This window comes from Trachypithecus francoisi, unplaced genomic scaffold, assembly GCF_009764315.1.
Source record: "Trachypithecus francoisi isolate TF-2019V2 unplaced genomic scaffold, Tfra_2.0 Lachesis_group20, whole genome shotgun sequence".
NCBI lineage: Eukaryota > Metazoa > Chordata > Mammalia > Primates > Cercopithecidae > Trachypithecus > Trachypithecus francoisi.
Genome location: NW_022681466.1, coordinates 25311177 through 25329358, shown reverse-complemented (window position 1 = coordinate 25329358; position 18182 = coordinate 25311177). Strand labels below are relative to the sequence as shown.

At 51.8% G+C, this 18182-nt stretch overlaps 1 protein-coding gene across 2 annotated transcripts in view; it reads right to left on the bottom strand.

The window, feature by feature from the left end:
- The window catches only part of ABCC3 (ATP binding cassette subfamily C member 3), a 57346-nt gene that overhangs the window by 4048 nt on the left and 35116 nt on the right, over window positions 1-18182 (bottom strand). Inside the window, exons 17-29 of one of the 2 annotated variants that reach the window (XR_004430660.1) lie at window positions 18003-18179; window positions 14376-14543; window positions 13858-14047; window positions 12193-12307; window positions 11894-12038; window positions 11579-11786; window positions 11080-11390; window positions 9748-9947; window positions 9472-9598; window positions 7862-7963; window positions 3660-3806; window positions 3309-3535; window positions 2546-2712 (exon numbers count right to left, since the gene is read on the bottom strand). Coding sequence is in view for 1 of the 2 variants with exons in the window: in XM_033183499.1 (XP_033039390.1) it covers window positions 2546-2712; window positions 3309-3467; window positions 3660-3806; window positions 7862-7963; window positions 9472-9598; window positions 9748-9947; window positions 11080-11390; window positions 11579-11786; window positions 11894-12038; window positions 12193-12307; window positions 13858-14047; window positions 14376-14543; window positions 18003-18179 (2216 nt within the window). In the remaining variant the exon portion in view is untranslated. The remainder of the gene's footprint in view (window positions 1-2545; window positions 2713-3308; window positions 3536-3659; window positions 3807-7861; window positions 7964-9471; window positions 9599-9747; window positions 9948-11079; window positions 11391-11578; window positions 11787-11893; window positions 12039-12192; window positions 12308-13857; window positions 14048-14375; window positions 14544-18002; window positions 18180-18182) is intronic. The other variant, XM_033183499.1, reaches the window with a different exon arrangement.

Sequence of the window (18182 nt, the reverse complement as noted above, 5' to 3'; positions counted from 1 at the left end):
TCTGCCACAGCCCAGCCCTCTGGAACAGAGCAGAGGTCTGGACACCATTGGGATAATGAGGGGCTTGGGGAACGAGCCAGTGCTAAAAGGCATTGTGAAATCCCTGGTCTGCTCTTGGCACCCTTGGCCTCCTCTCTCGGTGCTTTCTTCCCCATCCTTGCTTTTCAACTAGTGTCGTGATGTTTCTCTGCTTCACTCTATCAGTCATTTACACCTTAGTAAGAATATGCTTGCATGGCTCTTCTTGGATATTTGCAAATAGGCCACGCGATGCCATCTTGCTGAGCCTAATATCATACAATTCAGGCAGTCACCTCCCACCCCATAGGGGATACAGACCAGGGCTCTGCTTCAGGGACAAGAAAAAGGCAGGGCAGAGGAAGACCCGGGGACTCTTTGTGTCTGGTCACTGAGGAGGTAAAAGAGGGGCAGGACACACGCCTTCAGCCTCCTGCCCTGGAAGCCAGAGCCAGCAGACAAAACGAGGCTGTGTTCCCAACCACAGAGGCCGCAGCATCCCCACATCCAAGGACAAATACCTCAGCCCTTCCCAAAGGCGTGAGTCACCACAGCCGGAGTAAAGTCCAGGCTCTTTCCCTGGCCCATTCCCGCAACTAATGAAGGTTTTGGCAGCAGAATGAGCCGCCAGATTGAACTCAGGGCTGATTTATGGTGGAACTGGCACAGGACACAGGTTATACTTAAAGTGGCTACAAGCTCAGTGAGGGAGGAGGGGAGCTGCTTTCTGTCTCTGATCCTGGCATGTGTCAGGGTGGGGCATGCTCTGGGGGAAGTGTTAAGAGCAAGCAGGTGAGAAGAATGGATCAAGCAAGAGACAGCCATGGGGCACAGGGTCTGGAGAGATCATATTTGTCCACCAGCCACCCCCACGTGGTTATGTAAGTGAGAGCCAGTTACGATGCACATTTAGTCTTAAGGGTTGCCTGGGTGGCAAGGGAGTCCCACCAGTTGTCCAGGTGAGGGAGTGACTGACACAGCAAGGAAAGGTTTGGGACAGAGCCAGAGTCCCCGCTCTGCTTCTTACCAGCTGAGCTGCTGCAGGGAAATCATTTCAAACTGTGGAGCCTCGTTTTTGGCCCACAGGACCACGGTAAAGATTAAAGGAGAAAATGGAGGCAAGAGTGCTTTCAATATTGTTAAGTGCTGGGCAAATGTAAAGTTTTTATTCTTGAGACCAAGTCTTGCTTGGTCACCTAGATTAGAGTGCAGTGGCAAGATCTTGGCTCACTGCAACCTTTGCCTCCAGGGTTCAAGCGATTCTCCTGCCTCGGCGTCTCAAATAGCTGGCGCCCACACCACACCTAGCTAATTTTTGTGTGTTTAGTAGAGACAGGGTTTCACTATGTTGGCCAGGCTGGTCTCGAACTCCTGCCCTCAAGTGATCCGCCTGCCTTGGCCTCCCAAAGTGCTGGGATTACAGGCGTGAGCCACTGTGCCTGGCCTTGTTTTAGTTTTTGAGGTCTGGGGAGGCTGCATGAGTATGGACTGAATATAAAAATGAAAATAGGGAGGAGGAGGAGGAGAAGAGGGAGGGAAGGGAGGAGGGGAAAAGCTGACATTTCACAGGAGCGCATCCAAGCGAAGCGCTTTTCCTGTCATCACACTGACCCTAACAGTGCTCTGTCCAGATGGTAGCCACTGGCCCCATGTGGCTATTAGCACTTGAAATGTGACTAGTCCAAATGGAGACATTCTGTAAATGTGAACTACACACTGGATTTCAAACTTGTACGAAAAAAACGCAAAATATTTCTAATACTTTTATATCAATAATGTGTTGAAATAATATTTTAGATATACTGGGCTAAATAAAATATAGTATTATGGTTTATTTCACTTGTTTTTCCTTTTTAAAAAGGGTGGCTATGAGAAAAAAACATCATATGCATGGCTTGCATTGTTTTTATTGGGCAGCATAATGCAGAGGTATGGACTGTTATTATCTGCCTTTTAGAGTGAAAGAAAAGCAGGCACAGAGAGGTTAAGCAACTTGCCCCAAATCACACAGCTAGCACAGGTATAGGTATCTCCAACCTTTAGACTCAGTAAGAGGTGACTACTGGCCCCTCCGATGCATAGCCCAGTGGCTGAGGACATAAAATCTGGGACTGTAAGAAAGCTCTGGAGGGAAAAGGGCTTCCTCTCACCTGCTCCATGGGTTCCATCCAGAACCATGCTCCCCAGTCCAAGCACAGCCTCCACAGCCTTACTGAGCTGGTTCTCCCAGAGCTGGTTCAAATCCCGGACCTGCCTTCTCCTAGCTGTGCAACTTAGGTTTACCATCTCTGAGCCTCAGTTTCCTGATTGGTGAAGTGGGATCATGGACTACCGCTGGGGCTTGTGTGAGGAGTCGGCGGGACAATACACCGGGCCGGGCACACAGAATATGTTCAATACAAAAGGACAGCCCTATGCACATCCTGGCTGGCCGCATCTCTGTGTCATTGGTGTCAGGTTTCCCAGCACCCGCCAGGGTTCCCCAGGGAGGGCTGCAGTTCCTGACCTCTCCACTCCCAGCGTTTACCTGAGATTCTCCCCGCCCTCAGAGCACTGGAAGTCCAGGCCTGCCGGCTGGGAGCTCACAAACGTGTGCAGGTGGGACAGCTCCAAGGCCTGCCAAATGTCTTCCTCTGAGTATCTGCCAAAGGGGTCCAGGTTCATGCGCAGGGTCCCCGAGAACAGGATGGGGTCCTGGGGATACAACGTGGCCTCAGAGGCAGGCAGCTTAGGCCCTATAAGGAGCCGTGGGCCCCAGGTCCAGGGAAGAAGGGAGGGATTAAGGTGGCAGCATTCCTACTCTGTCCCCAGCTCCCCAGAGGAGACAATGGCCAAAGAGATAGAAAATTGCCTGTGGGGGAGTGATAAACCTCAGCTTGGCCAATCATGAAGACCTCCGCTGAAGCGGGAACCAGAGCCACTAATCTGCCTCCAGAGTGTCCACTCGGCAGAAAGAAGAACACCCCAGAGGAGACAGAAAAAGTGAAATGTAATTAGAGCTGGCAAAGAGACCAGGACAGAGAGTCTCAGGGGATGGGGTTCTTGGTGGGGTCCTTCCCCATGTGCTGGCCCAGGAGGTCAAAGGACAGGGCCTGATTGGGCAGAGCAAGTCTGAACTTTCCAGATCTGGGGGCGGCTCATTAGTGGCTCTGCTCTGTGCTGTCTGTCCCTCCCCACCTGCCGAAGCCTCTGATACTGGGGTCCCAGTCTCCATCCTCAAGCTACAGAACAAGGTGGGGCCCGCCTCCAGGGCCGCTGGTGAGTGTGGCCAGTCCATGCCAGGCTCCTACCTGCGGGATGATGGTCAGCTGAGAGCGCAGGTCATGGAGGCCGATGTCTGCCACATTGAGGCCGTCGATACGGATTTCACCCTTTGCCGCCTCCAGGATGCGGAACAGGCAGAGGGTCATGGAGGACTTGCCAGCCCCAGTGCGGCCCACAATCCCCACCTAGACGGCGAAGGAAAGGGGCTCTCAGGGGGAAGCTGAGAGGTCACAGGTGCATCTCCAGGACTCCCCTGGAGGTTGAACAAACATCTGACTGGAACACTTGCTCTCTCAAAAGACCCAAGCTCCCCACAAGGGCTGTGGCTGTGTCCACAGGCATGAACACACATGCAGGTCCGCCCACCACACGCGTACCTTCTCGCCACCGTGCACATGCAGACTCAGGTCTCTCAGCACCAGATCTAGGCCCGGCCGGTAGCGCACAGAATAATTCCGGAACTCCACTTCCCCACGTGGGGGCCAACCTTTGGGAGGGCGGCTGCCTTCCACCACCCAGGGTGCCTGGCAGGACGGGCAGATGGGGTTGCATCAGCTCCTGCCCAGTGCAGCCCTCTCTCACCTTTCAGTCTCTCTCCCCCAAGGCCCCTCAATCCTCCCCAACTATGGTCCCTGGGAGGGTCCTTGGCACCCCTATAGCTCAGCCTTGTGTTCAATGACCCCTTTATCCCTCTAACTTTATTCTCCACAAATCTACTCCAACACTCCCCTGTCCTTCCCCTCCCAGTCTCCCTGCTTGCCCCTGTTCCTTTTTAAATTTTCTTTTTTTTTTTGAGACGGAGTCTTGCTCTGTCGCCCAGGCTGGAGTGCAGTGGCCGGATCTCAGCTCACTGCAAGCTCCGCCTCCCGGGTTCACGCTATTCTCCTGCCTCAGCCTCCAGAGTAGCTGGGACTACAGGCGCCCGCCACCTCGCCTGGCTAGTTTTTTTGTATTTTTTAGTAGAGATGGGGTTTCACCGTGTTAGCCAGGATGGTCTCGATCTCCTGACCTCGTGATCCGCCCGTCTCGGCCTCCCAAAGTGCTGGGATTACAGGCTTGAGCCACCGCGCCCGGCCTCCTTTTTAAATTTTTGAGAGACAGGGTCTCAATCATGGTTCATTGCAGCCTTGAACTCCTGGGTTCCAGTGATTCTCCTCCCTCAGCCTCCCTAGTAGCTAGGACTACAACAGGCACCTGCCACCATGCTTGGCTAACTTGTTTTGTTCTGTGACAAGTCCTTTTTCTGTCACTCAGGCTGGAGTGCAGTGGTGCAATCACAGCTCACTGCAACCTTGATTTCCTGGGCTCAAGCCATCCTCCTGCCTCAGCCTCCTGAGTAGCTAGGACTACAGGCCTGTGTCAGCACACCTGGCTAATGTTTTAAAGAGAAACTCTGAAGAGACTATGTCTTGCTGTGTTGACCAGACTGGTCTCGAACTCCTAGCCTCCAAGGATCCTCCTGCCTAGGAAGATTCCCAAAGTCCTGGAAATACAGGTGTGAGCCACTGTGCCACACCTTATATTCCTTGAAGTACCCTCCCTGCCTGCCCTAACTCCCCCTCTTATTACCTTTACCCATTCATTGTTACTGGGTGGCAGCCCAGTGCCAGGCAGTGGGGATACAATGGTATCCCCATTGAAACAGTCCTCACCCTCATGAGACTTACGTTCTAGTAGAGGGAGGCATACAATCAACAGATAAGCAAATCTATACAATGTAAGAAGTGATGAGTGCTAGGGGCCAAGAAGTGCTTAGTGTTGCTGCTTTATACCAGGTGGTCAGGGAAGGCTTCCTGGAGGAGGCAAAGACTTTAGTAAAGACCTGAAGGAGGTGAGGGAAGAAGCCAAGTGGATATCAGGAGGGAGGGCATGCCGGGCAGAGGAAACAGCAGGTGTAAATGGCTTTAGGTGTGTTCTGGAACACAGCAGCAAAGGCGAGAGGTAAGAGGCTGAGGCAGTGGTGGCCACATCATGTAGGGCCTTGCAGGCCATTTTAAGCATTATGTTTTGTTTTGTTTTGTTTTTTTAACTCTGATTAAGATGCAAAGCCATTAGAGGGCTGTACACAGAGAATGACGTGATCTGATTTTTTTTTTTTTTTTTTTTTTTTTTTTAAATCTCTTGGCTGCTACAAGCAGAATAGACTAGCAGGGCATAAGATGATGGTGGCTTTGAGATAGGACTGGCTACGTAACTTGGGAGGCCCAGTGCAAAATGAAAACCTGAGGCTTCTTGTTGAAGAATGATGGAGAATGTCAAGGGGCTGACGGCAGAGCATTACTCTAAATGCGCAGCTCTTCTGGGAGTGGAGACCCTGCGACTGCTCAGGCTATGTTCCCGTGGAGCCAGCCCTGCTTCGAGGCAGGTTCTCCTCGTGGCCAGAGGTGAAAAAGCAGAGCAGCAGGCGCAGACTGGTCTCACGAGGAGGCACTGAAGAAGAGAACGGGCCATGGGGTTGAGGGCAGACATTTATAGAATATAGAGACAGGAGCACGGGTATCCATGCAGTAATGGGGCTGCTAGACATGAAGCAGGGGAACTGGAAGCTCCCAGAGAGTAAGGGGTAAAGGGCTGGAGGGTGATGCCTGGGGAAGCCAGGCTGGGGTCAGGCAGGCGGACTGGCAGGTGCAATGCAGGCCACAGAATCCACAAGGACTCCAAGAAGAAGGGAGAGGTCATTTTATTGGGACGTTGCTAAGAGGTTGAATTAGATGAGAACAGAAAAGCATCCCCTGGATTTGGAACCAGGAAGGTCACTGGAGGAGCTGTCTCTGTGGAGCGAGGGCCAGAAAGAGGACTGCAGGAGGCAGATGAGATCAAGGCTGATGAGGAAGTGGATGGAGCTTGTGGAGACCATACTTTAAACTATGCTTCATGACAGAGGAGAACAGAGAAATGGGGCAGTGGAGTGCAGGGGGGAGGGTTTGCGTATGTGTCTGGAATGGAAGATGCGATGGAATATTTTTGCATGTGGATGGGAAGTGTCCAACAGAGGGAGCAAGAATGACGGGAGATGGAGGGTGGGACTGAGGAAGCCAGGTCCTTAAGCAGCCATGGGAAGAAATGGAGGGGCTGGACTTTGAAACAGAAAGGGATGATTCCTGCTAAAAGTGAAAAGACGACGACAGGAAGGAGACACAGGCTGGTTTAAAGACTGAGCGGCAGGAAGGTTGAGGGAGTTCACATCTTAGAACATACTTTTTCACGGAGGTGTCAGGAAAGGTCGACGGCTAAGCAGGAAGGAGATGTGGGGTTTGAGGACAGAGATTATTCAAAAGATGTCTTTCTGAACGTGAGAACACGGGCTTCTTGGGGAAGCAAAGTAGGAACATGCAGCCGTGGTGTGTGGTTATACACTTGTCAACTCAGTGATTTTTCTCCTGCAAGGTTTTTGTTTTGTTTTGTTTTTAGACAAAGTCTCATTCTTGTCATCCAGGCTGGGGTGTAGTGGCGCAATCTTGGCTCACTGCAACCTCCGTCGTCTGGGTTCAAGCGATTCTCCTGCCTCAGACTCCCAAGTAGCTGGGAATACAGGTATGTACCATCACGCCTGGCTATTTTTTTTGTATTTTTAGTAGAGATGGGGTTTCACCATGTTGGCCAGTCTGGTTTTGAACTCCTGACCTCAAGTGATCCATCCGCCTTGGCCTCCCCAAGTGCTGGGATTACAGGCATGAGCCACTGCACCTGGTCTCCTGCAAGGTTTTAAGTGCTCGGTGCAGGCATGAAGAAGGCAAATTGGTGGGCTCAGCTAGGGTGGGGTTTTGGAGGTGAGTACAACTGAAAGGGAAGGGTGAGGCAGGTGAGAGCATTTGTGTTGGTGGAGCATAGACTCTAGGCTGGCCGGGGAGGGAGGTGAAGGCAGAGAAGCTGATGGACGGAGACACAAAGAAGGGTCATGGGATTGGGGATCCCAGTGAAGGCAGACTGCTGTGACAGAGGGGGACTTGGAACATGAGAACAAGGAGGGATAGGAGCGTGGGCCAAAGATGGGATACTTGACACTGATGCTGCAGCTTCTGGGCATGAAGAGGTCTGAGGTGTGACCATGAGAGGGGGCGGTGGAGAAACGTCTGGAACCCCCAGTAGGGGACAACTCCTTTTCCCCAACAAAGGGCATGCTGCCCCACCTCCACTCCTTTGCCCAGGTTGGTCTCTTTGGCTGGAATGCTCACCTTCCCACTGCTCACCCCACCATCTTACCTAGTCTATCAAGGCCTGTCCATCCTTCTCATCTAAGCTTGTCTCCCCTGGTCACCCCAGCCAAAGGATCTCCCTCATCTGCCCTCTCCTTGTGTACCACACCAGAGCTCTGGTCATCCATTGCAAAGCCCTGCAATAGGTCTTACCCCTCCCATCAAATCAGAATCACCTGAGGGCAAACACCATCTTGCTCAACTCTGATCTCTCTGCACCTCCTAGCATAGAGCGGTGGTTGATGCTCAGTAAGGAGTGAATGGATAAATGAATGAAGAGTCTCATATACAGCTGGCCCTGAGGTTTAGGGAGGGAGGGCCACCAAGCTTTCTTCCCCAGCTACTTCAGATTCCCCCTGTCCCAGGCTCATCCCAGTACCCACCTCTGTCTCTGTCTTGGAGTACTCCTTGACCCTCTCCACAGCCACGATGTTAGACTCCAAATCTGACATCATTCGTATCATCCAATTCAGAGCAAATGTCACCTGGCCAAAGGGAACGGGTTATAGGTGTGGCGATCTTCCCTCCCCACCACAATGGCTTTGGGAGGAGTTCAGACTCCTGGATCATGTGCCCATCAATGGGATCCTAGCCCATGGATGACAGTGCAGAATTAACCAAGGACCACCTCGTCTGCTGTTTCTCAAACTTTAATATGTATAAGACTTCCCAGAGAATCTTGTTAAAATGCAACGCTGGATTCCGTAGTCTGAGGTGGGACTTGGGACCTGAGATTCTTCATTTCTAACAAGCTCCCAGAGAACGCTGATGCAACTGGCCCATGGGCCACACTTTGCGTACCAAGGAGTCTTGATCAAAATGCAGAGTCCTGAGCCCCATCCTAGGTCTACTGAATCAAAATGTACATTTTAACAAGTTGATTCATATGCACACTGATGCTTGTGAAAACTGACCTTTCTGGATTGCTTTTTGTTTGTTTGCCAGCGCATTCAAGATTTGAGCCACCTGAGGCATTAACAATGTGATCTGCTTTGCAAAAATTCCATTTGCATTCAGGTGACTCTTTGACAGTACCAGCTGGCATCAGGATGACCTGCCTGACCTGCAACCCAGGCTTCAGTCACCTCGTCTGTGTACTTTCTCTGCAAGCATGTGAATGTGAGGGATATGCCAGCCCTACACTGTCCTGACCTGTCACACGAGCCTACAACTTGCCCAGAGACAAGACAAATTCTGTTTGTCCTTTGGGGCTAAGCTCCAAGATCATTTCTACAACACCCCAAAGCAAGAAAACTCCTCTGCACTTTTTTTTTTTTTTCTCTTGAGATGGAGTCTCGCTCTGTCACCCAGGCTGGAGTATAGTGGCATGATCTTGGCTCACTGCAACCTCTGCCTCCCAGGTTCAAGCGATTCTCCTGCCTCAGCCTCCCGAGTAGCTGGGATTACAGGTACCTGCCACCATGGCTGGCTAATTTTTGTATTTAAGTAAAGATGAGGTTTCACCATGTTGGCCAGGCTGGTCTGGAACTCCTGGCCTTAGGTGATCCACCCGTCTCAGCCTCCCAAAGTGCTGGGATTACAGGTGTGAGCCACTGCGCCCAGTCCCTCTTCTAGGCTTTTAAAACATTTTGTTTCTCCAGCCACAAAGACCTGCTTAGCCTGAAGCACAATGGCCTGCTGATGGGGGTCTCTCCAGCTGGAGTGTGAGGTGTCAGGCAAGATCGACTGCTGAGCAGGAGGGAGATGTGGGGTTTGAGGACAGAGATTATTCAAAAGAATTATTTCTGAATGTGAGAACATGGGCTTCTTGGGGAAGGAAAGTAGGAACATCCAGCTGTTGTGTGTGGTTATAAACTTGTCAACTCAGTGATTTTTTTTCTTTTTTCTTTTTACTTTCTCACACAGTCCCTGAGAGCAGACCCTGTGGCTGGTGTCCATACTGAGCAGGGAGGGGCACTCGGGAGATGCCTGGAACACCTGTGTGGTATCTGTCCCACTGGTGGCCCTGCCATGGGGTCCAGGTCATTCATACCTGCAAGGAGTAGGACACAGAAAGGCCCACCAGTCCCGGGTTCAGGCTGCTCCTCCCAATGACGGCAAATAGTGCAGCAAAGAGCACCACACAGTTCCCCACGAACTCCACTCCGACGCTCAGCCACCTGTGAGGGATCAGATGAGGAGGAAATGGGGCAGGGGCAGGGAGGGGCCAGTTTTCTGCTTAGAGGAAAGGAGGGACAAGGACGCTGAACACCAGAGAGCCTGCTGGGAATTCCTGGAGGAGCAGGGAGTGAGGGAGGCAGCTTCTGACCGGTTGGAGATGATGTAGGGGTAGCAGCTTTTCTGGTTGGCATCCACCTTAGTATCACTGATGACCTCAAAGTCCCGGCTGCGGTTGTAGGCCCGGATGACACTGGCACCAGTCACTGTCTCCGAAAAGTGGGAGTAGATAGGTGAGCGGCTGACTGATTCCAGCCGCTTCAGTTGCCGTGATGTGGCTGCATAGAAGCGCTGATGGAGGGAGAAGGAGTTTGGGGTCAGGGCCATGGAACCCCCAACTCAGTCCTGCCTGTCTCTGAACGCATCCATTTTCAGATGAGTCCTCCCAGCCAGCCCCACTCCCACCACGAGACATCACTGCCTTCCCCCACTTCCAAGGATCCAAGACTTGGGGCCTTGCTGTGTCATTCACTCCTCCCCTCTGACCGTCTCTGCTTCAACCCCACAACAACACTGCTCCGCCTCCAGTTTCCATCCTCTCCTCTGTGGCCTGTAGTCCTGTATATCCAGGACTATACAGGATGTCTAGCTGATGCTCCCCTAGCCCAGCACAGAGCACAGCCCAGATCATGGTCGCTGTACCCAGGTGTTGAGCATCTGTCCCCGGGAACTGACTCATTCATTACAGAACAGGAGTTCAGTGTCTGCAAAGGCTTTTTACAGTAGCTGTACCACCTCATCTATGTTAAACACATGCATACACGTATGTTTAGATATGTGTAAAAGGAAGGAAAGGATAATGTGTCCCAAACTGTTGACAACATTTCATCAAAAAACCAGCCAACAGGAAGGCCGGGCATGGTGGCTCCCACGTGTAATCCCAGCACTTCACGAGGCTGAGGTGGGCGGATTCACTTGAGGTCAGGAGTTCAAGACTAGCCTGGCCAACATAGCAAAACTCCGTCTCTACTAAAACTACAAAAATTAGCTGGGTGTGGTGGTGCGTGCCTGTAATCCCAGCTACTTGGGAGGCTGAAACAGGAGAATTGCTTGAACCTGGGAGGCGGAGGTTGCAGTGAGCCGAGATTGTGCAGCTGCACTCCAGCCTGAGCAACAGAGCGAGACTCCGTCTCAAAAAAAAAAAAAGGCCAACAGGAAAGTCCCAGTGCCAGCTACAATGTTTATTTTCTCACCAACTCCATGAGGAAGGTCTATGAGTCATTCTATTTTACAGGTGAGGCAAATGAGTTTCAAAGAGGTTAAGTAATGGCTCCCCTAATATAAATGTTAAGCAATGACTGCCCCTAACAAAACCCTGTAATGCTGGTGGCCTGAAGCATCCCACCCCTCTTGCCCCCGCCCATGTGGATGCCCCGCCCCACACCAGCACCACACCCACACTGGAATCACGCCCACCCCACACCTGCACCAAGGTGTAGAGCACAGCCAAGGGCAGGATGACCACAGTAAAGAGTGGCGTGCTGGCCACGATGACCACAAGAGTAGAGATGGCATTGAAGAAGGAATTGAGCAGCATGAGGATGACAGGGGCCAGAAGTTCATCAATGACATAGATGTCCTTGGAGAAGCGGTTCAGGATGCGGCCTGAGGGTGTGGTGTCAAAGAAGGACTGTGGCGAGCGTATCTTGTTGTGCAGCAGTGCCTGGTGCAACACACGGGCAGCCTGGATGCCACCCGCTGCCATGGCCATGGCTGACAGCATCACCAGGAGCCCTGTTGGAGAAGGCAGAGGGCACTGGCTCACCTGGACTATTGAGTGGGCACAAAGGGGTAGAATCAGAGGCCCGGGCTGACCAGAGTGGGTTAGGGGGGGCTTGGATGCAAGGGCATGGTTTGGGGGGCCTGGCAGCCCAGAGAAGAAGGGATATTGGAGCCCCTTCTGGACACCCCCGCAGGCTCACCTTGCAGAATTCCTAAGGCAGCATAGACGCCCAGCCTCATGGAAGTGTTGTTCTGTCTATTGTCCACCATGGCATCATTTGTCCAGGCACTGAGCCACACATTGGCTCCAATGGCAGCTGCACTTTGGCCCACATACAGGAGACAAATGGCCAGTGTGGTACAGAGCCCCACAGCCTTGGCATAATCCCGGAACACACTCAGCTCCACCTGTAGGGAGCAGCCATGGCAGTCAGGGACAGGGGACTCCATAAACCCTGGGGCTGCTGGGGCCTGCCTGTCCATCCCCTCCAGCCCCTCTTGCCCCACCGACTCACAGTGCCAATCTCTGCTTTCTCCTTCTGGGTCAGTACCCCATCTGCCTTCGCCTCTGTCACCCGCACCTTCTCTGACGGACCCAGGCGCCTCCGGGGTGTGGACTGACCCTGTCCCTCTCCATCCGATGACAGGGCACTCAGCTGTCTGTGGAGGCAGCTGGTCAGGCCCAGGGAGGGGGCCTCAGGCACCCCCCAGGACAGAGGCTGGGAGTGTCAGGGAGAAACCTGCACCCCACCTGGCAGGGCTTGGGGAGCACTGATACGGCCTCCTGGAGGTCTGGGGGCTCTCAGGAGCTCACCTCATAAACTGCTTCTGGACCGCATAGGTGACTGGATCACTGTCTGTCAGATCCGTGTGGTTGCTGAGTGTGTCTTCAATCAGCAGTGCCTCCTTGTCCTCTGCACCTTCCAGTGCTGCAGTGGGGTGGGAGGAAGGAGAGAGTTCAGCTAGTTCTCCCTGCAAGCCCCTGGCATCTCCCATTCCCCACTCTAATGAAAGGGGCTCAATGGACAAGCATGAAAATAAAATCAGGGGGATTGAAAGGGCAACAAGAAAGACTTGGGTTAGGCAACAAGAAAAACTTCTCTTCAGAAATTATGGAGAAAGGGACTCAAATACAAGGGTTAGGAACTTGGGCTCTGGAGTCAGACTGGCTGAGCTTAAAACCCACGTCCTTGGCTGGGTGTGGTGGCTCACGCCTCTAATCCTAGCACTTTGGGAGGCTGAGGCGGGTAGCTCACGAGGTCAGGAGATTGAGACCAGCCTGGCCAACATGGTGAAACCCCGTCTCTACTAAAATTACAAAAATTAGCCGGGTGTGGTGGCGGGCACCTGTAATCCCAGCTACTCAGGAGGCTGAGGCAGGAGAATGGCGGGAACCCGGGAGGCGAAGGTTGCAGTGAACCAAGATCACACCACTGCACTCCAGCCTGGGCAACAGAGTGAGAAACTGTCTCAAAAGAAAAAAAGAAAAAAGAAAAAACATCTGCATGACTGTAGGCTTAAAAGAAAATGTGTCCAGTGTGTGAGTAAGAGGCACAGCACTTGGTAAATGCTCAAGGCACGTGGGCTGCACATACAGCCATAGGCAAGAAAGGCCAGGGAAGGTCTGTGAGCCAGTCCAGAACTGGGGCCTGCGGAGCTAGGTCTGGGCAGCAAGGAGCCAGGGCCGTGTTGTGAGCCAGAGACTTCAACAAGCTCCATGAGGACTGTCATTTTTTTGTTTGCTCACTGCTATATCTTAGTGTCTGGAACAGTGCCTGGATACAGTGATTGTCCAATACATTTTGGTTGATAAATAAATGGCTGTGCCAAGCACTTGCATACTTGCCAAACTATTTATCCATGAAGCAGCCTTGCTACACAAGCTGGGCCTGGGCCCTCCTATGCTTTCAACAGATGGAAAACAGGCTCTGAGATCGGGCGCGGTGGCTCACACCTGTAATCCCAGCACTTTGAGAGGCCGAGGCAGGCAGATCACGAGGCCAAGAAATCAAGACCATCCTGGCCAACATGGTGAAACTCTGACTCTATTAAAAATATAAAAATTAGCCAGGTGTGGTGGCGCACGCCTGTTGTCTCAGCTACTCGGGAGTCTGAGGCAGGAGAATCACTTGAACCTGGGAGGCAGAGGTTGCAGTGAGCTGAGATTGCGCCACTGCACTCCAGCCTGGGCGACGGAGCGAGACTCCGTCTCAAAAAAAAAAAAAACAAGAAAAAGAAAGAAAGAAAACAGGCTCTGAGACCGGGGCTGAGGATCTGAGTTCCCACAGTTAGGGTGGAGGAGGCAGTGGGACTCGACTATGCCTAGTCTACTTTCCCTCTGGTGACTGTCACACACATGGCCCAAGTTTCCCAGAACCTGCCTGGCACGACACTAGGCCAGTCTAGACACACTCAGAGACCCCAGACAGAAGGGATGCTGGGAAGGCACAGGAATCAGAGAGCCCAGGACAGCAGATACCGATCCAGCTGTCCTCCAGGTGCCCTTGGTCCTCATCGGGGGCGTAGTTGTGAAGAAAGTTGGCAAAGGAGCCGTTGCGCTGCAGCAGGGCTGGGTAGGGGCCCATCTCAGACACCTGTCCATCAGCTAGCACGATGATGAAGTCTGTCTGGGGCAGGAAGCTAATGCCGTGCGTCACCAGCACTCGCGTCTGGGGAGAAGGCAGCAGGCTGTCACCCCTACCACCCTCGCACACACCCCCAGCACAGGCACGGAGCCACAGAGTGAGTGTGAGGTGTGCCAGGGAGCTTGGACAGGCACATGGGTGACTCACCCTGTGCTCGCCACAGCCTGCTCAGAACCTCGTGGGTGGGGGAGTTGTCCCCACAGGTTTCTCCTGATGCCCAACCCACATGCCCACTTCTCGCACCCCCCCTCCCCACACCTCCAGGTCGCATCCAAACCCCTCAGCCTCTCACCAGCTCTCTCTTCAGGCCTCAGATCTCACCTTAGCCCCCTTAGCCTCCGGCGGGCCTCACCTTGCCTGCCAGCACACCTTCTGGCCCGATGACGTGGTCAAAGATGTGCTTGGCCACATGAGAGTCCACCGCGGACAGTGGGTCATCCAGCAAGAAAATATCGGCATCACTGTACACAGCTCGGGCCAGACTGACCCGCTGCCGCTGGCCCCCAGACAGGTTAATGCCCTGGAGGGAGGCGGGGGTGGGAAAAATGGGGTCAGACAGGCACAGGGAGACAATGGCCTGTGCACTGTTATTTGGGATGGCAGATTTTTTTGTTTGTTTTTTGTTTTCTGAGATGGAGTCTTGCTCTGGTGCCCAGGCTGGAGTGCAGTGGTGTGATCTCGGCTCACTGCAACCTCTGCCTCTTGAGTTTGAGCAATTCTTATGCCTCAGCCTCCCGAGTAGCTAGGATTGATTGCAGGACCACCATGCCTGGCTACTGACTAAAATGTTTTATTTTTTATAGAGACAGAATCTCTGTAAGTTGCCCAGGCTAGCCTCGAACTCCTGAGCTCAAGCAATCGGCCCACCTCAGCCTCCCAAAGTAAAGTGCTGGGATTACAGGTGTGAGCCACTGTGCCTGGCCAGAACAGCAGACTTCTGAATCTGTATTTCACATGGGGCCTAGTCTGCCCTTGCATTGTGTGAGGAACAGAGGTAAAGGGTAAGTCCTCCTGGGGTAGGTGAGGCCATTCTACTCCATTGGTCACCATCCTGCCCAGTTTGGTGTCCTGCCCAACCCATCTATGGATGAATGGACACACAAATGTGTGTGTATGTGTGTATATATATATATATATATAATGAAATATCATTCAGTCTTACTTGGAGAAAAATTCTGACACATGCTACAACATGGCTTTGCCTTGAGGACATTATGCTAAGTGAAATAAGCCCGTCACCAAAAGACGAATGCTGGATGATTCCACCTATGTGAGGTACCTAGGTGATATGGTTGAAATATTTGTTCCTTCCAAAGTTCATGTTGAAACTTAGCCTCCCCAGTGTGGCAGGATTGAGGGGAGGCCTTTACCAGCTGATTAGGTCATGAAAACAGAGCCCTCATGAATGGTTGATCCATTTATGGATTAATAGGTTGATGCGTGAATGGGTTACTGGGGGAGTGGGACTGGTGGCTTTATAAGAAAGGAAGAGAAACCTGAGGCCGAGCGTGGTGGCTCATGCCTGCAATCCCAGCAATTTGGGAGGCTGAGGTGGGTGGATCATTTGAAGTCAGGAGTGCGAGACCAGTATGGCCAACATGGTGAAACCCGTCTCTACTAAAAATACAAAAGTTAGTCGGGCTGTAGTTGCACGCGCCTGTAATCCCAGCTATTCGGGGGGCTGAGGCAGGAGAATCATTTGAAACTGGGAGGCAGAGGTTCCAGTGAGCCAAGATCACGCTACTGCACTCCAGTCTACAGTCTGGGCAACAGAGTAAGGCCTTGTCTCAAAAAAAAAAAAAAAAAAGAAAGGAAGGAAGGAAGAGAGACCTGAGCTAGCATGCTTGGTCCCCTTGCCATGGGATGCCCTGTGTGGCCTTGGGACTCTGCAGACTCCCCGCTAACAAGGAGGCCCTCTCCAGAGGCAGCCCCTGGACCGTGGACTCCTCAGTCTCCGTAACTGCACAAAATACGTTTCTTTTCTTTATAAATTACCTAGTTTCAGGCATTCTCTTATAAGCAATAGAAAATGGACTAAGATACTAAGTAGTCAAATTCCTAGGAACAGAAAATAGAATGGTGGTTACTGGGGCTAGGGGCAGTGGGGAATGAGGAGTTGCTTAGTAGGCACAGTTTTAGTTTTATGAAAAGGTTCTGGAGATTGGTTGCACAGCAATGTAAATGTACTTAACACTGTTGAACTGTACGTTGAAAAATGATTGTTTTTTTTTTTTTTTTGAGACAGAGTCTTGCTCTGTCACCCCAGCTGGAATGCAGCGATACAATCAATCTCAGTTCACTGCAACCTCTGCCTCCTGGGCTTACGAAATTCTCCTGCCTCAGCCTCCTGAGTAGCTGGGACTACAGGCACATGCCATCACACTTGGCTAATTTTTTTGTGTTTCTAGTAGAGATAGGGTTTTATCATGTTAGCCAGGCTGGCCTTGAACTCCTGACCTCAAATGATACACCCGCCTCAGCCTCCCAGAGTACTGGGAGCCACCATGCCTGGCTAGATGATATATTTTATGTTATGTGTGTTTTACCACAGTTAAAAATAATTAAAAAGCAAAGCCCCAAACTTTCCCCAATGTTCCACGTTTTTTAGAGTAAAGGTCAAAATCTTAACCAAGGTAATCAGGGTTCTGCCTCTCCTTATCTTTTCCCTCCATTTCCCAACCCCCAGTCATGCCAGAGAACTCCAAGATCCCCCACAGGGTTCCTGCCCCAGACAGAGCTTCCTGGCTCCCGACGAGGCTCACTCCGTCTCTTTGTTGAGTTCTCTGATTCTCAGTGAGGATTTCCCAAGCTACCTCAATAATTCAACCCTGCAGGCATTCCTGTATTCCTTCCCTGCTTTATTTTTCCCACTGAGCATTTATCTAACATATTATATATTGTACTTATTTATCTTTCTTATTATCTCTTCCTGCCACAAGAATGTGAGCTATATGAAGGTAGAGATTTTAGCCTGGTACTTTAGTATTCACTACTGTATACTATTTCCCAGAATAGAGTGGGTGCTTAATAAATATATAGTGAATGAATGAATAGATAAATGATAAGCAACTCATCCTCAGTTGTTAAAATTGAGCTCAAAAGTGATGCTCAAGGCTGGGAGTGGTGTTCATACCTGTAATTCCAGTACTTTGAGAGGCTGAGGCAGGGGAATCACTTGAAGCCAGGAGTTCAAGACCAGACTGGCCATGATGGCAAAACCCCATCTCTACTAAAAATACAAAAATTAGCCAAGTGTGGGGGTGCACACCAGTAATCCCAGCTACTCAGGTGGCTGAGATATGAGAATTGCTTGAACCCGGGAGGTGGAGGTTGCAGTGAGCCATGATTGCACCACTGCACTCCAGCCTGGGTGACAGAGCAAGGATCTGTCTAGAAAAAAAAAAAGTGATGCTCAGCCAGGTGCAGCAGCTCATGCCTGTAATCCCAGTACTCTGGCAGGCCAAGGTGGGAGGATCTCCTGAGCCCAGGAGTTCAAGGCCAGCCTAGGCAACATGGCAAGATGCTGTCTCTAAAAAATAAAAAATTAAAATTTAGCTAGGTATGGTGGCATGTGCCTGTGGTCCCAGCTATTCAGGAGGCTGAGGCTAAAGGATCGCTGGAGCCCAGGAGTTCCAAGCTGCAGCGTGCCATGATCTCACCACAGCACTCCATCCTGGGTAACAGAGTGAGGCCTTATCTCAGAAAGGAAAAAAAAGTGATGCTCTTCCTTATGTAGGCTCCCTGCTGCGCCCTCCCTGTATCCTGCACAGGCCTTCAGCCTGGCTCCTAGAATATTCAGTAGCCCCTGCTTGTTCACTAAACAGATTTGCTAATAGATCTGTTTCCTCAGTGCCTGGCACAGAGTTGGGCATAACGTTACACCAGTGTGTGAATGAAGGGACGAATATATGGACCTGGGCTGGGTTGAGGCAGGCAGCTCTATGGACTAGCCCCTTACGGATAGAAGAAGACTCTGTACCTTCTCTCCAATTTCTGTCTGGTCCCCACCAGGCAGCATCTCCAGGTCAGCTAGCAAGGCACAGGCCTCCAGAGCCTGCTGGTAGCGCTTGGGGTTCAGGGCTTGGCCGAAAAGCACGTTTTCCTGAAGAGTACAGTTCTGGATCCATGCCTGCTGGGGCACGTAGGCCACAGAGCCCTG